At 40.5% G+C, this 14408-nt stretch overlaps 1 protein-coding gene across 2 annotated transcripts in view; it reads left to right on the forward strand.

The window, feature by feature from the left end:
- Positions 1-7903, forward strand: part of LOC306883777 (wolframin-like) — a 10545-nt gene extending 2642 nt beyond the window's left edge. For both annotated transcript variants that reach the window (XM_079439257.1, XM_079439256.1), the window contains exons 3-8: positions 932-1008; positions 1079-1223; positions 1324-1497; positions 1608-1685; positions 2866-3017; positions 4053-7903. In XM_079439257.1, the coding sequence (XP_079295383.1) occupies positions 932-1008; positions 1079-1223; positions 1324-1497; positions 1608-1685; positions 2866-3017; positions 4053-5885 (2459 nt within the window). In that variant the 3' untranslated portion in view covers positions 5886-7903. The remainder of the gene's footprint in view (positions 1-931; positions 1009-1078; positions 1224-1323; positions 1498-1607; positions 1686-2865; positions 3018-4052) is intronic.
- Positions 7904-14408: the final 6505 nt, after the last annotated feature.

Raw genomic sequence — 14408 nt, forward strand, 5'->3', positions numbered from 1 at the left:
ACCAACCTTTGTTGCCTTCTCACCAAGCTGTTTGCCTATTGTCCTGTAGCCCATCCCAGCCTTGTGCAGGTCTACAATTTTGACCCTAGTGTCCTTAGACAGCTCGTTGGTCTTGCCCATAGTGGAGAGGTTGGAGTCTGATTGATTGAGTGTGTGAACAGGTGTCTTTTATACTGGTAACGAGTTCAAACAGGTGCAATTAATACAGGTAATGAGTGGAGGATAGGAGGGCTTCTTAAAGACAAACTAACAGGTCTGTGAGAGCCAGAATTTTTGCTGGTTGGTAGTTGATCAAATACTTATTTCATGCAATAAAATGGAAGTTAATTATTTAAAAATCATACAATAGGATTTATTGGATTTTTTTTTAAATATTCTGTCTCTCACAGTTGAGGTGTACCTACGATGAAAATTACAGATCTCTCCGTTCTTTGTAAGTGGGAAAACTTGAAAAATCGGCAGTGTATAAAATACTCATTTGTCCCAGTGTGTGTGTGTGTGTATATATATACATACACTGTAAGTAATACTACAATAATGCTCTCATGCACAAAACTTGTCATAAATGGTACAATACAATATCCAATTGCCATATGAAGAGCACTGATATGTTGTCATAATGTTTTTGTTCTTTATCTTTCCTGCTTTTAACTGCCAAGAAAGTGTAGTGAACTCCGCTACATTTAACACATCCATAGATATGCCAAGACTACATTGCCTGAACACACTGATCTGCTTTGCAAACAGTTGCAAATAAGTTGGTGTAGGTAGTCAGTAGTAAAAGTCTGATTTGAAAAACAAATGTGTGTAAAAATCTGCTGTGTGAACATCTTTAGTATAAACTAGACTGGTTTGCCACTATACATATTTGTTGTGACAGCATAATATGAATATGAGGCTATTTGTATGTGTGCTGATTTTCATTTTCTAGGGGAAATCCCAGAAGAACTGAGCATAGATGATCTTAAACAGAGGGCAAAGAATGGAGACACCAAAGCACAGACGGAGGTCTGAATGCAACAAACACACTACACATCTTTATAGTAATTACAAAAACTTACACTGTGTTTTTGGACAGATTGGTAGGTATTACTTGAGATTAGCTGAGCAAGAAGATGAGGAAGTGAATTCTGTTACTGCTGTTACATGGCTGCTCCAGGCGGCAAAAAATGGACGGAAAGATGCAGTGAAACTGCTACAGCGCTGCCTACATGAAAGAAGGGGTAAAGCAGATACTTATTATGATATCTAGATTATAAAGATATGACATCCCTTTGCCTATACTGAATTTATAATGGATTAATGTGTGTGTGTTTGTGCCAGGCATCACAGCTGAGAACAGAGAGGAGGTGTGTTCCCTGGCATGTGAATCTCGTTTTCAGCGCAGTGTAAGGAAAGCAGCTCTGTTAATGTACTGGAAACTTAATCCAGAAAGGAAGAAAAACATCACTGCCACTGAACTTCTGGAAAATGTGAGCCAGCTCAACACTGAGACAGGTGAAAAATCAGCAATCTGTTGTTGTGATCAACCAGTTTGGACAATGTTCTGTCGACTGTAAATATCTCCAGAACATTTAACATGCTTCTGTGTCCTCCTCCTCCTCTAGATTGTGCTCCCAGCAGCCCTCTCTCAACCCCAACACAGAAACAAAGAAAAGTTTTGGAGAGCTTGGTCTCAAGAGATGGTGATTGCATTGTTATCTTTCCTTTAGAGCAGTGGTCGGCAACAGGCGGCCCGCAGGCCAAAAGTGGCCCGCCAGCAATAATATCTGGCCCCCGCCTGTAGCCAGATTATTTTGATAACGCCTGGTTCTGAAATAGATCTGTCATGACCGCAACAGTTACTCACAATCAGAGTAGGCTATGTGAGTGGAGCGGTCTGATTTTTGAATGGAGCGAGGAGCGGATTTTTTCTAAAAGTCGGAGCATCGTGGTTTTCACTCACTCCAAGAGCGCTCCATCACGAGTACAATTCATGTCAACGACCTGTAATATAACTGCATATTTAGCAAGAATTCACATGTTAAACATATTTAGCTAGCTATAGAAGAAAAGGATCACACAAATCAGAATCAATGTGAAGGCTGTGATGACTGCAGTGGACATGAGCGGGAAGTTATATTTCTCAAGGAATTAGTTTGTTCCTTCTGAATATTTTCAGCTGACTTTTTTTTCTCAGAATTGTGTGATATAAACTCGCAATTGCGAGTTAAAAAGTCATAATTCTGAGAACATATCAGTCTTTTTTTCCCCCTCAAAACTGGACTTTAACTCGCAATTCTGACTTTATAACTCACAATTCTGTGGGGGGCAAAGTCAGAATTGTGAGATAAAAAGTTGCAATAACCTTTTTTTATTTTTTATTCAGTGGCGGAAATGGGCTTCCATAGAACTGTGATATTTCAAACATAGCTACTGAAACACTTTAGACGCGGAGCGGTGTTTCTGATATCAGTGAGAGTGGAGCGGGAGCAGAGATTATTAAATGCTCGGAGCGCGGAGGGGAAATTGTTGATGCTCCACTCCGCTAATATACTCTGATCGGACACCGCCACACAAATGTGGCTTTTTGTTAATGACTGTCACAGGATTTTACACAGAGTAACAGCTCACTACCAGTTACAAAATACACTGGAACAGTCTGTCACGGGCAATTCTGGTTGCATTTTTCATCAATTAATATCTTAAATTATCCTTTGACTATGTTTTGGCCCGCCATCTAGTGGTGAATTCTTTTTTTTTGGCCCGATGCCAAACTTACTTGCCGACCCCTGCTTTAGAGTGTATTATTTTTTTTTAGACTTTTATTGCAAATGTGGTATTATGCATATAATATTACTAATTTGTGTGTCTGTTCTCTGGCAGGGGTTGATTATATTGGTGTAGAAAAGTTTGTTGAGAATACTAAACAATATGCTGAGGGTATTTCCCCAACTCCTGTCATGGAAGGGGTCACGGGTGATGACGATGATGAAGGGCCATTAAAGAACCCAGATGAACTGCCTTTGCATCAAAAGGTGTGATTACATTTCTGCTTAAATCTATGTCTGTGAAAACTTGGCGCGCTGACTCATTGTGTACTGCCTACATGGCCAGCTGTCCACACAAATGGTATCCTAGCCAAAGTGGAATCTATTAAGTAAATGATGTTAGATGATCTTCATAGACAATAGGTGCTGATTACACACAGGATGTTGGCTAATGTGCCGATACATGAGACACCACATTTATTGGATGAAATTATGCATTTTTAGTTTGGTAGAAAACACTGCTTATACAGTCATTAGCAATGCATGTTATATGTCTGTGGCACAATCGGACATTTGGCATGTTCAGCATTATCAGTGTTAGAGCATTTCCCTATAAATAATGGTTCACTGCCAAAACAGTGATCAAATATTAAACCACAACACAAAAGAAATTTAATAAAGAGTATTGTCTGTATTTTTTGTATATATTGTTACCTAAAAGTAGGCCACACATATATGATGTTTGGAATTCTCCGTTTTGCAGAAGTAATATAGCACTCAAATCAAATTGTTAATTTTAATGGGACAGTTCATCCAAAAATGAAAAATTGTCTTCCCAAATCCATCTGAATCGAGTGGTTTAATCCGAGTCTTGTCACTTGTTTTTTTTTTTAAGATGAACAGATAATTTAGGCCTTTGATTCACATAAAAATGGTAGAGTGGATGACTGATCAACACATACATAGAGCACATCAAGTACATCCACAGGAGCTAAAACATGCTTGCTTGAACCTCATGTGGTTCTCCTGTATCAAGCAATTAAACATTTTGGTTGTGTGGATTTTCAATGGATAGGCAAAAATTTATGTTTTGAAAGTGAACGATAGTCTTATGGGATTGGAAAACAATGACATGTTCATTTTTTGGTGGACTATCCCTTTAATAACAAATTCTTAATATTTCTGACAGTTGACAGATCACTACTATTTAGTAAAGCAGCTCGCTATGTTTTGAAATGCAGCCAATGCTATAGTGTAGTACATTATTTTTGGCTAAACAAATAATTTTCTTCATGCCCACAGGTGTTGAAATTTCCTCTTCATGCAGTGATGGAGGTGAAAGAAGTGTTGATTGACTGGGCGTCACGTGCTGGCATGCAGTGGATTAGCGCCCTCATACCTACTCATCACATCAATGCCCTCATCTTCTTCTTCATCATCTCCAACCTAACCCTGGAGTTCTTTGTCCTTGTCATTCCTCTCATTATATTCTACCTCTCCTTCGTATCAATGGTAATCTGCACGCTCCGAGTCTTCCAAAACACCAAGGCATGGGAGAACTTTCGAGCGCTGACGGCCATGTTGTCCCATTTTGAGCCGGGGATCGACTTTGAGCAGGCCGAGTCCAACTTCACATGGAACCACCTTGAGCCATACCTCTACTTCCTCCTTTCTGCGCTTTTCCTCATCCTTTCGTTTCCTGTGGCAGACAAGTCCTGGTTGCCATGTTCAGAACTGGCTACAGTTGCAGTCTTTTTCACTGTAAGCAGCTACTTAAGCCTGCGACCAACAGCGCAGCAGCATGCCAAATTTGCTCTGCTCTCCCAGGTTACCTCCACCATTGCTGCTTTCATGAATCAGTTGCTGGGAGGCTGGGTGGGTCGTATAGTTGGTGGCGCTTGGTTCAGCATGCATCTTGGTGATCGGTTGGTACTGCATGTGGGTGTGCCTTGTGTTCTGTATCTCTACCTCCTCTACCTCTGTTCACGTATGGCCACAGCAGGTGGTGCACGTGGCACCTACTGTGTGCTGCTGCCCTACCTGGTGTGCTTCATCTGGTGTGAACTGTCCGTGACGCTGTTGCAAGAGTCCACTCTGTTGGGGCTTATGCGCACAGCTGTGGGCTACCTCCTTTTCTTCTTTTCTTTGCCGGTGTTATCTCTGGCTTTAGCAGCCGTAATGCTGGCGCAGCTAGTGCAGTGGTTCCTCGCACTGGAATGGACAAAAATGGTTGTAACGGTATTCGTTTGCGTGCTGCCTGTCCTGCTGCGCTGGTGGACACGTTTTAGCGTGTCGCCCTTGGCAGTGCTGCGCTCTTTGCGGCATAGCAGTGTGGTCAAGTTGATTCTTGTGTGGATTTCAGCTCTGGTGCTCTTCAGCTGGTTCTATGTGTACCGTTCGGAGGGGATGAAGGTATACAACTCCACCCTGACTTGGCAGGAGTACAGTGACCTGTGCGGTCCTCGTGCCTGGAAGGAGCGTAACATGGCACATACCCAGATCCTGTGCAGCCACTTGGAGGGACACCGGGTGACGTGGGAGGGCCGGTTTAAGTATGTTCGCGTCACTGAGATTGAGAACGGCATGCAAACTGTCATCAACCTTCTACCCGTCTTTATAGCGGACTGGGTCCGATGTCTATACGGTGAGGAGTATCCTGCTTGTGAAGAGACCCAGACAGGACCCGCTGAACCACTGTGTCAGCTCAAGACTCTTGCAAAGCACAAGTGCCATATCAAACGTTTCGACTACTACAAGTTTGAAGTAACTATGGGGATGCCGCAAAAGGTGCGCAATGGGGCACAAGATTTTGATGATGCCACCAAAGACATTGTGCTGCGGGCTAGTAATGAATTTCGCCGCGTCTTACTAGCACTCAGCTCAGGCAGTGTGGTGGAGTTCAGCACGGTACTTGAGGGTAGACTGGGCAGCAAATGGCCAGTGTTTGAGCTCAAAGCCATGCGCTGCAAGACATGTGCCTCACCGCTTGTACCAATACAACGACAGGTCAAGATCGAGCAGGACTGGAGGGTTAATGCCAGAAATGCCTTTGCGTTTGCCTTCAATTTCCTGTTCCACCCTCTGCTCTCAGCTGAGGTGGACAGTACTGTAACTACTACAGATGCATCCGTGTGAAGCTAGTTTTTGGCCATTGGCATACACTGCAGTATTAGACAGAACTTTGAAGTGCAAGGAGACTAATGATATTTGATAAAGTGCTTTTGATAAAAGCACTATTAAAACGGCGGAGGCGCTGTCATCTTGTTTTGTCTGTTCCAAGTATGAAAGTGAATGGCTTTCTGTAGCACCTACAGCAGAGGTGCCCATTTCTGTTCCTGGAGGGCAACGATCCTGCAGAGTTGAGCTAGGCTGCTCGAATACAACTGCCTTGAAGTTTCTTATAATCCTGAAGACCTTAATTATCGGTTCAGGTGTCTTTAATTAGGGTTGAAGCATGAAAGTGGTCATCCAGAAGCAGACTTGGACACCCCAGTGCTACAGAAACCAAATAAAATACCACTACAATACCTGAACTATTTAATTCCCCTTTAACTATTTAATCAAAAGTTTAGGAATATGAATATGCATATCATGGGAAATTGAAAGCCATGCCTAAATTTCCAAAAACCAGTGCATCTGGACTCACTAAATTTTCTACAGTGAGAGGTTTCTGTACGTTCTCTAGCTTTCCCACGTTTTACTGATTTATAGGGCTTTTGAATGTTTTGAATATTATATTTAATTTAGTTAATATATTGGAAGATAATTCATACTATTTGAGTGTGTGCATGTGTGTGCCTGTGTTTTATTATTATTATGCCTTAGATTGGTTCAAAAATATATTTTGAAGATTTAGGTAGCTTACATTTTAGGGCATATAGAACAAATTCGAAAATGATTAAGGATTTTCTGTGAAAATACTGTATAGTACAATAGAGGTTTTTCTTAGACATGCCTAAAGATCTTTTTATTTTCTATAAGTTTGGTATTGTTATTGTCATATTTATTAATAATAAGATCTATTTTAGATTTGAGTAGACATTTAAAACCTTAAACATTGCTGAAAAAATATTTGATTGTTTGTGGCTGCATTGAAGGTACAATCTGACCAGTACATTGCACAATAGTAAAACACTGTACGTAGTGACTGAATTTGTCCTGTGTGAAAAATCAGCCCTTTTATAAATTTTATTTGCAGTACTATAAATATGTGAATGTGCCACCACTGCATTATATAACAGTCAATCCTTAAGTGCCACTCACATTTAACATTCCTATATAACCAAAGAGAAGCCACCCACACATGTCCGCATATCGACTGTGTTATCTACGTGGGAAGTCGTGGCCTAATGGTTAGAGAGTCGGACTCGTAATCCAAAGGTTGCGGGTTCGAGTCTCGGGCCAGCAGGAGTTGTAGGTGGGGGGAGTGAATGTCCAGCGCTCTCTCTACCCTCAATACCACGACTGAGGTGCCCTTGAGCAAGGCACCGAACCCCCAACTGCTCCCCGGGCGCCGCAGCATAAATGGCTGCCCACTGCTCCGGGTGTATGTTCACGGTGTGTGTGTGTTCACTGCTGTGTGTGTGCACGTTGGATGGGTTAAATGCAGAGCACGAATTCCGAGTATGGGTCACCATACTTGGCAGTATGTCACTTCACTTACTGAAATACACTGTGTTTTCCTTTCTGTCCTGCTATGATTTCAGTGAATGTTCCACCTTATCTTACAGATCTTATCTTAGCAACTGCATAACAAGCTGGTATCATGTCAGCAAACTTTAGATTTTTACATTCTCTGAGGAAAGTGTTTGTACATCCAGTTTTACGCATTATGCAGAGTAAAGAGAAGTGCAATAAGGCAGCAGAGTTTTCAGATATTTATGAACAGTACAACCATTAGATGGCAGAATAATTATATCTCCTGAAACTCGAATGCACTGGTGAAAGCCACCTCCAAAATCTGTTACCTCTGCTTGAAAAGGGAATTATGAAGGACTCAACCATGCACCCTTTCAGACTGTTTATGTATACAGGATTGTTTAGAAAGTGTATTTTCATCTAGTAAATGTCAGGTATAAAATTTAACAATTATGGCAGCAGAGATTAAAAATTCACTATGCTGTTTTCTAGTGGGTTGAAACAATATATTATTTCTGCACAAGAAAATACGGGTGGTGCTTTCCTATAAATTGTAAAGGAAAGCAAAAATGTTCTGTAAAAACTGGGTGTAGGACATATCTGTACAGTACATGTATGTTTTACGTGTATGTTTTTGCTATTACCGTATTGTTCCGAATAGAAGACAGTGTTGTTAATTATACACCTGCAACAATAGGTGGCGCCAAATACGTGTAAAGCAAGTGTGCCCCCAGGACTGAAGTGACCTACTACTGCAGGGATGTCAAACTCAGTTCCTGGAGGGCCACAGTCCTGCACAGCTTAGAATCCTTAAACCCTAATTAAACACGCCTGATCCAGCAAATCAAGTTATTTAGGCTTATTTGAAAAGTACATGGTATGTGTGTTGAAGCAAGGTTGGAACTAAACTCTGCAGGGCTGTGGCGCTCCAGGAATGGAGTTTGACATCTGTGGACTATTGCTTATTGCGCTGCGGTGTTGTGCCATCTAGCCTAGTGTTTCTCAAATGGTGGGTTGAGAACCAAAAGTTGGTCGCAAGACCGTTTTGAAGGGATTGCGGAGTATGCAATCAAAGAATAACAACAAACATTCTATGATTTTCTGATGTAAGACTTTAATTTTGAAAGACATGCGTGAAAGCTCTTATCTTTGGTCAGATAAGCTGTAGTTTCATGTAACCAGACCTTCAGACTGTTGGCAGTTGGCAAGAACCTTGGCCACTTTGAATGGCCATAAGACTGACAGTCAAAGCAACTAGTCACATTTAGTTTTGAGCCGCATCATGTTTAGGGGCATGGAAATGTCCCCACAATAACAGACCGGTGTGTAAAACTCTTGGACATATTTTAAAGATTCTATGCCACAAACTTTAAATATTTCACATACTTTTGAAAATCCAGCATTTAGTTTATCCTGATAAGTGCTCGTCGTCACTGTTGTAAATACGATGGCTTTCTTCTTCCATGAAAGGGTTTGGCATCACGGCATCTTTGTTTCCTGGTGGAACGTTAAAGTACGCATCACACACATTTCCCGGAAATCCTGTATAATGTAACCAATCCGATGACGACTTTCGAAACTCCTGAAGTGGTACCAATTTTTTGTGCGATATGCATCAGTCTTTCAGCCAACGGTTCATGGGTGTGACGTCTGCGGGTGAGACTATATAAGATGTTGTCAGGTCATATGTCAGTGTCATTATTCTAATCTTATTTTCGGAAACTGTTACGAAATAAAGTCTCTCTCATCTCAGAAAAATTTTATTCACTGTCCTGTCAGCCGTTGTACTGGGCTCGTTGCGCGCACTCTTCCATTGCATGTGTGCGGCAGCGCACGCTGTATATCACTTTATTATAAATAAAGCTCAAAAGAAAGTTTGAGCATGCAGCTTCATAGTTATGTTGGTAAATTATGAAATTACCAAAAAGTACCAATAAAGTACATGACTGGTACTAGCGGGGAAAGATTTGAATGCAGGTATATTCTATTAAGCAGAAGCAGTTTCCATATGTTTCATCCCTTAGGAAAATTAACCATGGTTTTATTGTATTAAAAGTGTAGTATGCATTTTTTATTGCTATTTGTATAACTGCAGTTTCACTACAATTACTATGGTTAAGCTATAGTTAGTGTAGCAAAACTTTTATTTTATTTTCACTTTGTGTTATTTTGTAGTATATTTTTAAATGACTATGGTGGCACACACACACACACATATCTAACTATCTATCTATGTGTGTGTATATATATATATATATATATATATATATATATATATATGTTTTACGTTTTTTTAGAACTAATTAGGTCAAAGACGAGACAAGATTTCGTCTTATATTTAGAACAATATGTAAGGTGCAGCTGTTTAAAGTATGTATAACTATAATATCTGTTGAAACTGTTCTGGAAGCTTGGATTTGTCAGCCATAGACATGCTTAAAGCCAGACTTTTTCCAGACTTCCTTTTCCTGAGTAACTTGCAGAGTTACAGTGTCTGGCAGACGTGTGGTTACTTCATTTGAAAGCCAGCAATACAGGATCAGTTTCTGATTTTATAAGTCACCTTTATTTATATAGCACTTTTAACAATGTAAATTGTGTCAAAGCAACTGCACAATATCAAAAAAGGAACATAGTGTCAATAATGTAAAATTAAAAGATTAAAAAAAGATTTTCAGTTAAAGGCATTTCATTATTGAATTCGGTGATGTCATCATCCAGCTCAGTTCAGTTTAAATAGTGTCTTTGCAATCAGGTCGACGATATCGCTGGAAATGAAGTGTCCCCAACTAAGCAAGCCAGAGGCAACAGCGGCAAGGAACCAAAACTCCATCGGTGAAAGAATGGAGAAAAAAACCTTGGGAGAAACCAGGCTCAGTCGGGGGGCCAGTTCTCCTCTGGCCAAACAAACCAGCAGTTCAATTCCAACTGCAACAAAGTCAGATTATAAGGGCTCAACTGGTTCCAGTGGTCTTTCCCAGTGGCTGTCTAAGTGGTGGGGTTCTCACTGGGGATCTGTCTCTGGCGCTCATCTCTGTGTCCTGGTCTCTGCTGACGTTCAGGGCTGTAGAGGTCGTCTCTGGGTGCTGATCCACCATCTGATCTGGATACGGACTGGATCTGGTGACTGCAGTGACCATCTGGGCTGGATACGGACCGGATCGGGTGGCTACGGTGACTGAGGATATGTCCCCGGGACTCATCCAGGTGTCCGGCCTCCGCTGACGATCAGGGCCACATACATCATCTCCCAGTGCCGATCCACCATCTGATCCGGACACAGACTGAGAAACAGAATAGAAACAGACAAATATTAGCGTAGATGCCATTCTTCTTATGATGTAACGAGTACATCGTGTGTTATGGGGAGTGTTCCCGGTTCCGGTTGATCTAATTAATGCAGCCTAGCAATCCTTTAACGGATTTGAATAATAGAGGTGTATTAGTGTCTTATGTGTAAGCCAGGTTAAAGAAATGTGTCTTTAATCTAGATTTAAACTGACAGAGTGTGTCTGCCTCCCGAACAGTATTAGGTAGATTGTTCCAGAGTTTGGGTGGTAAATAGGAAAAGGATCTGCCGCCCGCAGTCGATTTTGATATTCTAGCTATTATCATATGCAGCAGACGTGGAGGACTATAATGTGATAAGAGCTCGCTCAAGTACTGAGGAGCTAACCCATTCAGGGCTTTATAAGTAATTAACAAGATTTTAAAATCTATACGATGTTTAATGGGGAGCCAATACAGTGTTGACAGAACCGGGCTAATATGGTCGTACTTCCTGGTTCTAGTAAGGACTCTAGCTGCTGCATTTTGGACCAATTGTAATTTGTTGATCAAGTGTGCAGAACAACCACCCAATAAAGCATTACAATAGTCTAACCTTGAGGTCATAAACGCATGAATTAGTATTTCTGCATTTGACGTTGAGAGCATAGGTCGCAATTTAGAAATGTTTTTGAGATGGAAAAATGCAGTTTTACTGATGCTAGAAACATGGCTTTCAAATGAAAGATTGCTATCAAACAGCACCCCTAGGTTCCTAACTGATGAAGAAGAATTGACAGAGCAGCGGTCAAGTGTTAGATAGTGTTCCAGGTTATTACATGTGGGGATTTTAGGTCTGATAATTAACACCTCTGTTTTTTCCGAATTTAGCAGTAAGAAGTTACTCGTCATCCAGTTTTTTTATATCGACTATGCATTCCGTTAGTTTCTCAATTTGGTGTGTCACTGGGCCGCGAAGAAATATAGAGCTGAGTATCATCAGCATAAAAGTGAAAACTAACACCATGTCTCCTGATAATATCTCCCAAGGGTAACATGTACAGCGTGAAAAGTAACGGCCTTAATACTGAGCCTTGAGGTACTCCGTATTGCACTTGTGATCGATATGATACCTCTTCATTCACTGCTACGAACTGATTGCGTTCAGATAAGTACGATTTGAACCATCCTAATGCACTTCCACTAATGCCAACAAAGTGTTCTAGTCTATTTAAAAGAATGTTGTGGTCGATAGTGTCGAACGCAGCGCTAAGATCCAGTAGAACTAATAAAGATATACAACCACGATCAGATGATAGAAGCAGGTCATTTGTAACTCTAATGAGAGCAGTCTCAGTACTATGATACGGTCTAAATCCTAACTGGAATTCCTCACAAATACTATTTTTCTCTAAGAAGGAATATAATTGCGAGGATACTACCTTTTCTAGTATCTTTGACAGAAAAGGGAGATTTCAGATCGGTCTGTAATTAACTAAATCTTTGGGGTTGTTTAATTAGAGGCTTAATAACAGCCAATTTGAAGGTTTTGGGGACATATCCTAATGACAGTGATGAATTAATAATAGCCAAAAGAGGATCTATGACTTCTGGAAGCAGCTCTTTCAGTAGTTTAGATGGAATAGGGTCTAACATACATGTTGTTGGTTTAGATGATTTAACAAATTTATACAATTCTTCCTCTCCTATAGTAGAGAATGAGTGAAATTGTTCCTCAGGGGATCTATAGTTCACTATCTGATGCGATATTGTAGCTGACGGCTGCATGGTTACAATTTTATTACTGATAGAATCGATCTTGGAAGTAAAGTAGTTCATAAAGTCATTACTGCTGAGCTTTTGGGAAATGCCAACACCTGTTGATGCTTTATTTTTCGTTAATTTAGTGACTGTATTGAATAAATACCGGGGGTTATGTTTGTTTTTTTCTAGAAGAGACGAAAAGTAATCAGATCTAGCAGTTTTTAATGCTTTTCTGTAGGATAGGGTATTTTCCCGCCAGGCTGTACGAAATACCATTAGTTTTGTTTTCCTCCATCTGCGCTCCATTTTCCGGGCTGCTCTCTTTAAGGAGTCGGACTGTTTTCTTTGATCTTCCTTAAGCGTAAAGGAGCAACTGTATCTAAAGTGCTAGAAGAGAGAGTCCATAGTTTCTGTTACATCAAGTTTTTCTGCGCTGTTGGATATGCTGAGGAATTGAGATAAATCAGGAAGATTACTTACAAAGAAGTATTTTGTGGTAGAGGTGATGGTTCTACCATACTTGTAACAAGGTGTAGAATTTACAGTTTTAGCTATATGGAGTTTACACAAGACTAGATAATGATCTGAGATATCATCGCTTTGTTGCAGAATTTCAACACCACTAACATCAATTCCATCTGACAGTATTAAATCTAGAGTATGATTTCGACAATGAGTAGGTCCGGAAACGTGTTGTCTAACCCCAATAGAGTTCAGAATGTCTATGAATGCTGATTCTAATGCATCTTTTTAATTATTGACATGGATATTAAAATCAACAACAATAAAGACTTTATCTGCAGCCAGTACTAACTCAGACTAACTACTACGCCCCTACCTACTATGTTTTTATAATGGTTATATATGATGATACTGAATCCAGGATGGTATGAAATAATATATTTAAAATTAAACATGGCCAGAATGGTCTGAATGAAAAGTATAATATTTGATCATTTTTACTTGGAGACAAATGTGCTGAATATGCCCTTAGCACAAAAACTATTTTAATTTCATTACCCATTGAAAACTTTCTGACAGTGAACCATTTGAAGGACATGTGATTGCTTTCAGTAGTTTGGTGCTATTTTACAAAGTTTTACACATTAAGAAGTTGTTTTTGTGAAGAGTCATCTGAATAGTGTTCTATGGAATGATATTCTGGACAATATTCAAAAGGAATTGCAAATTATTGCATTTTAAATTTGTGGACGCCATGTCTTTCAGCAGCGTAAGAGCTACTTATGGACCCTGAGGTAGTTTTTACACGGTGTCTCTTGACATTGCGTAAAACGCTAGGGAAACGTTTAAAATCCCTGCCATGTAAAAACAGTCCCATCCCTTAATCCAGCCAAGTTAACAAAGGGCTGCACCCCTCTATAGGTCTGGTACCGGACCTAGCTGAAACACCCAGACATGCACCTGGCAAGTCGGTGCCAGCGCCATCAGCTTGACAGAAAAATGCAATGCAAAAGAGGGAATTTCATGTTATTAAACTTAGCAAATGTGTTTTGTAAAGACAATCATGCTGCCAAACAAATGTCCTGAATAGACATATCTTTAGACCAGGCCCATGACGACACCAAACTCCTTGTGGAGTGGCCTCGAACACATATTGTGCAGTGAATATGTGTTCGAGTAGTGGGACTTTCTCTTTTTAGTGCCCACAAAGCAGACAAAGAGCTGCTCAGTTACGCTGAACTGGCTGGTTCTGTCCACAAGCTGGGCTCGAAACAGCGTTGAGAGCACTTTGGGTGTATAATCGTATCTAGGTGTAAGCGTTACCATACAGTCACGTGGCCCAAACTGTACGAAGTGCTGCTGATAAAGAGGGCTTGTAAATTCCCCACGAGTTCTACAAGCCAAAGTGAGCAGCAGTGCCATATTGAACATAAGCATATAGTGCATGTAAGCATATAAGCATATGTAAGTATTAGCAACTTTACATGGCCGATCAATCTAATGTTAACCTAGAGAAATATCCTCTAT

The sequence above is a fragment of the Barbus barbus genome (genome assembly GCF_936440315.1).
Source record: "Barbus barbus genome assembly, chromosome: 17".
NCBI classification, from domain to species: Eukaryota; Metazoa; Chordata; class Actinopteri; order Cypriniformes; family Cyprinidae; genus Barbus; species Barbus barbus.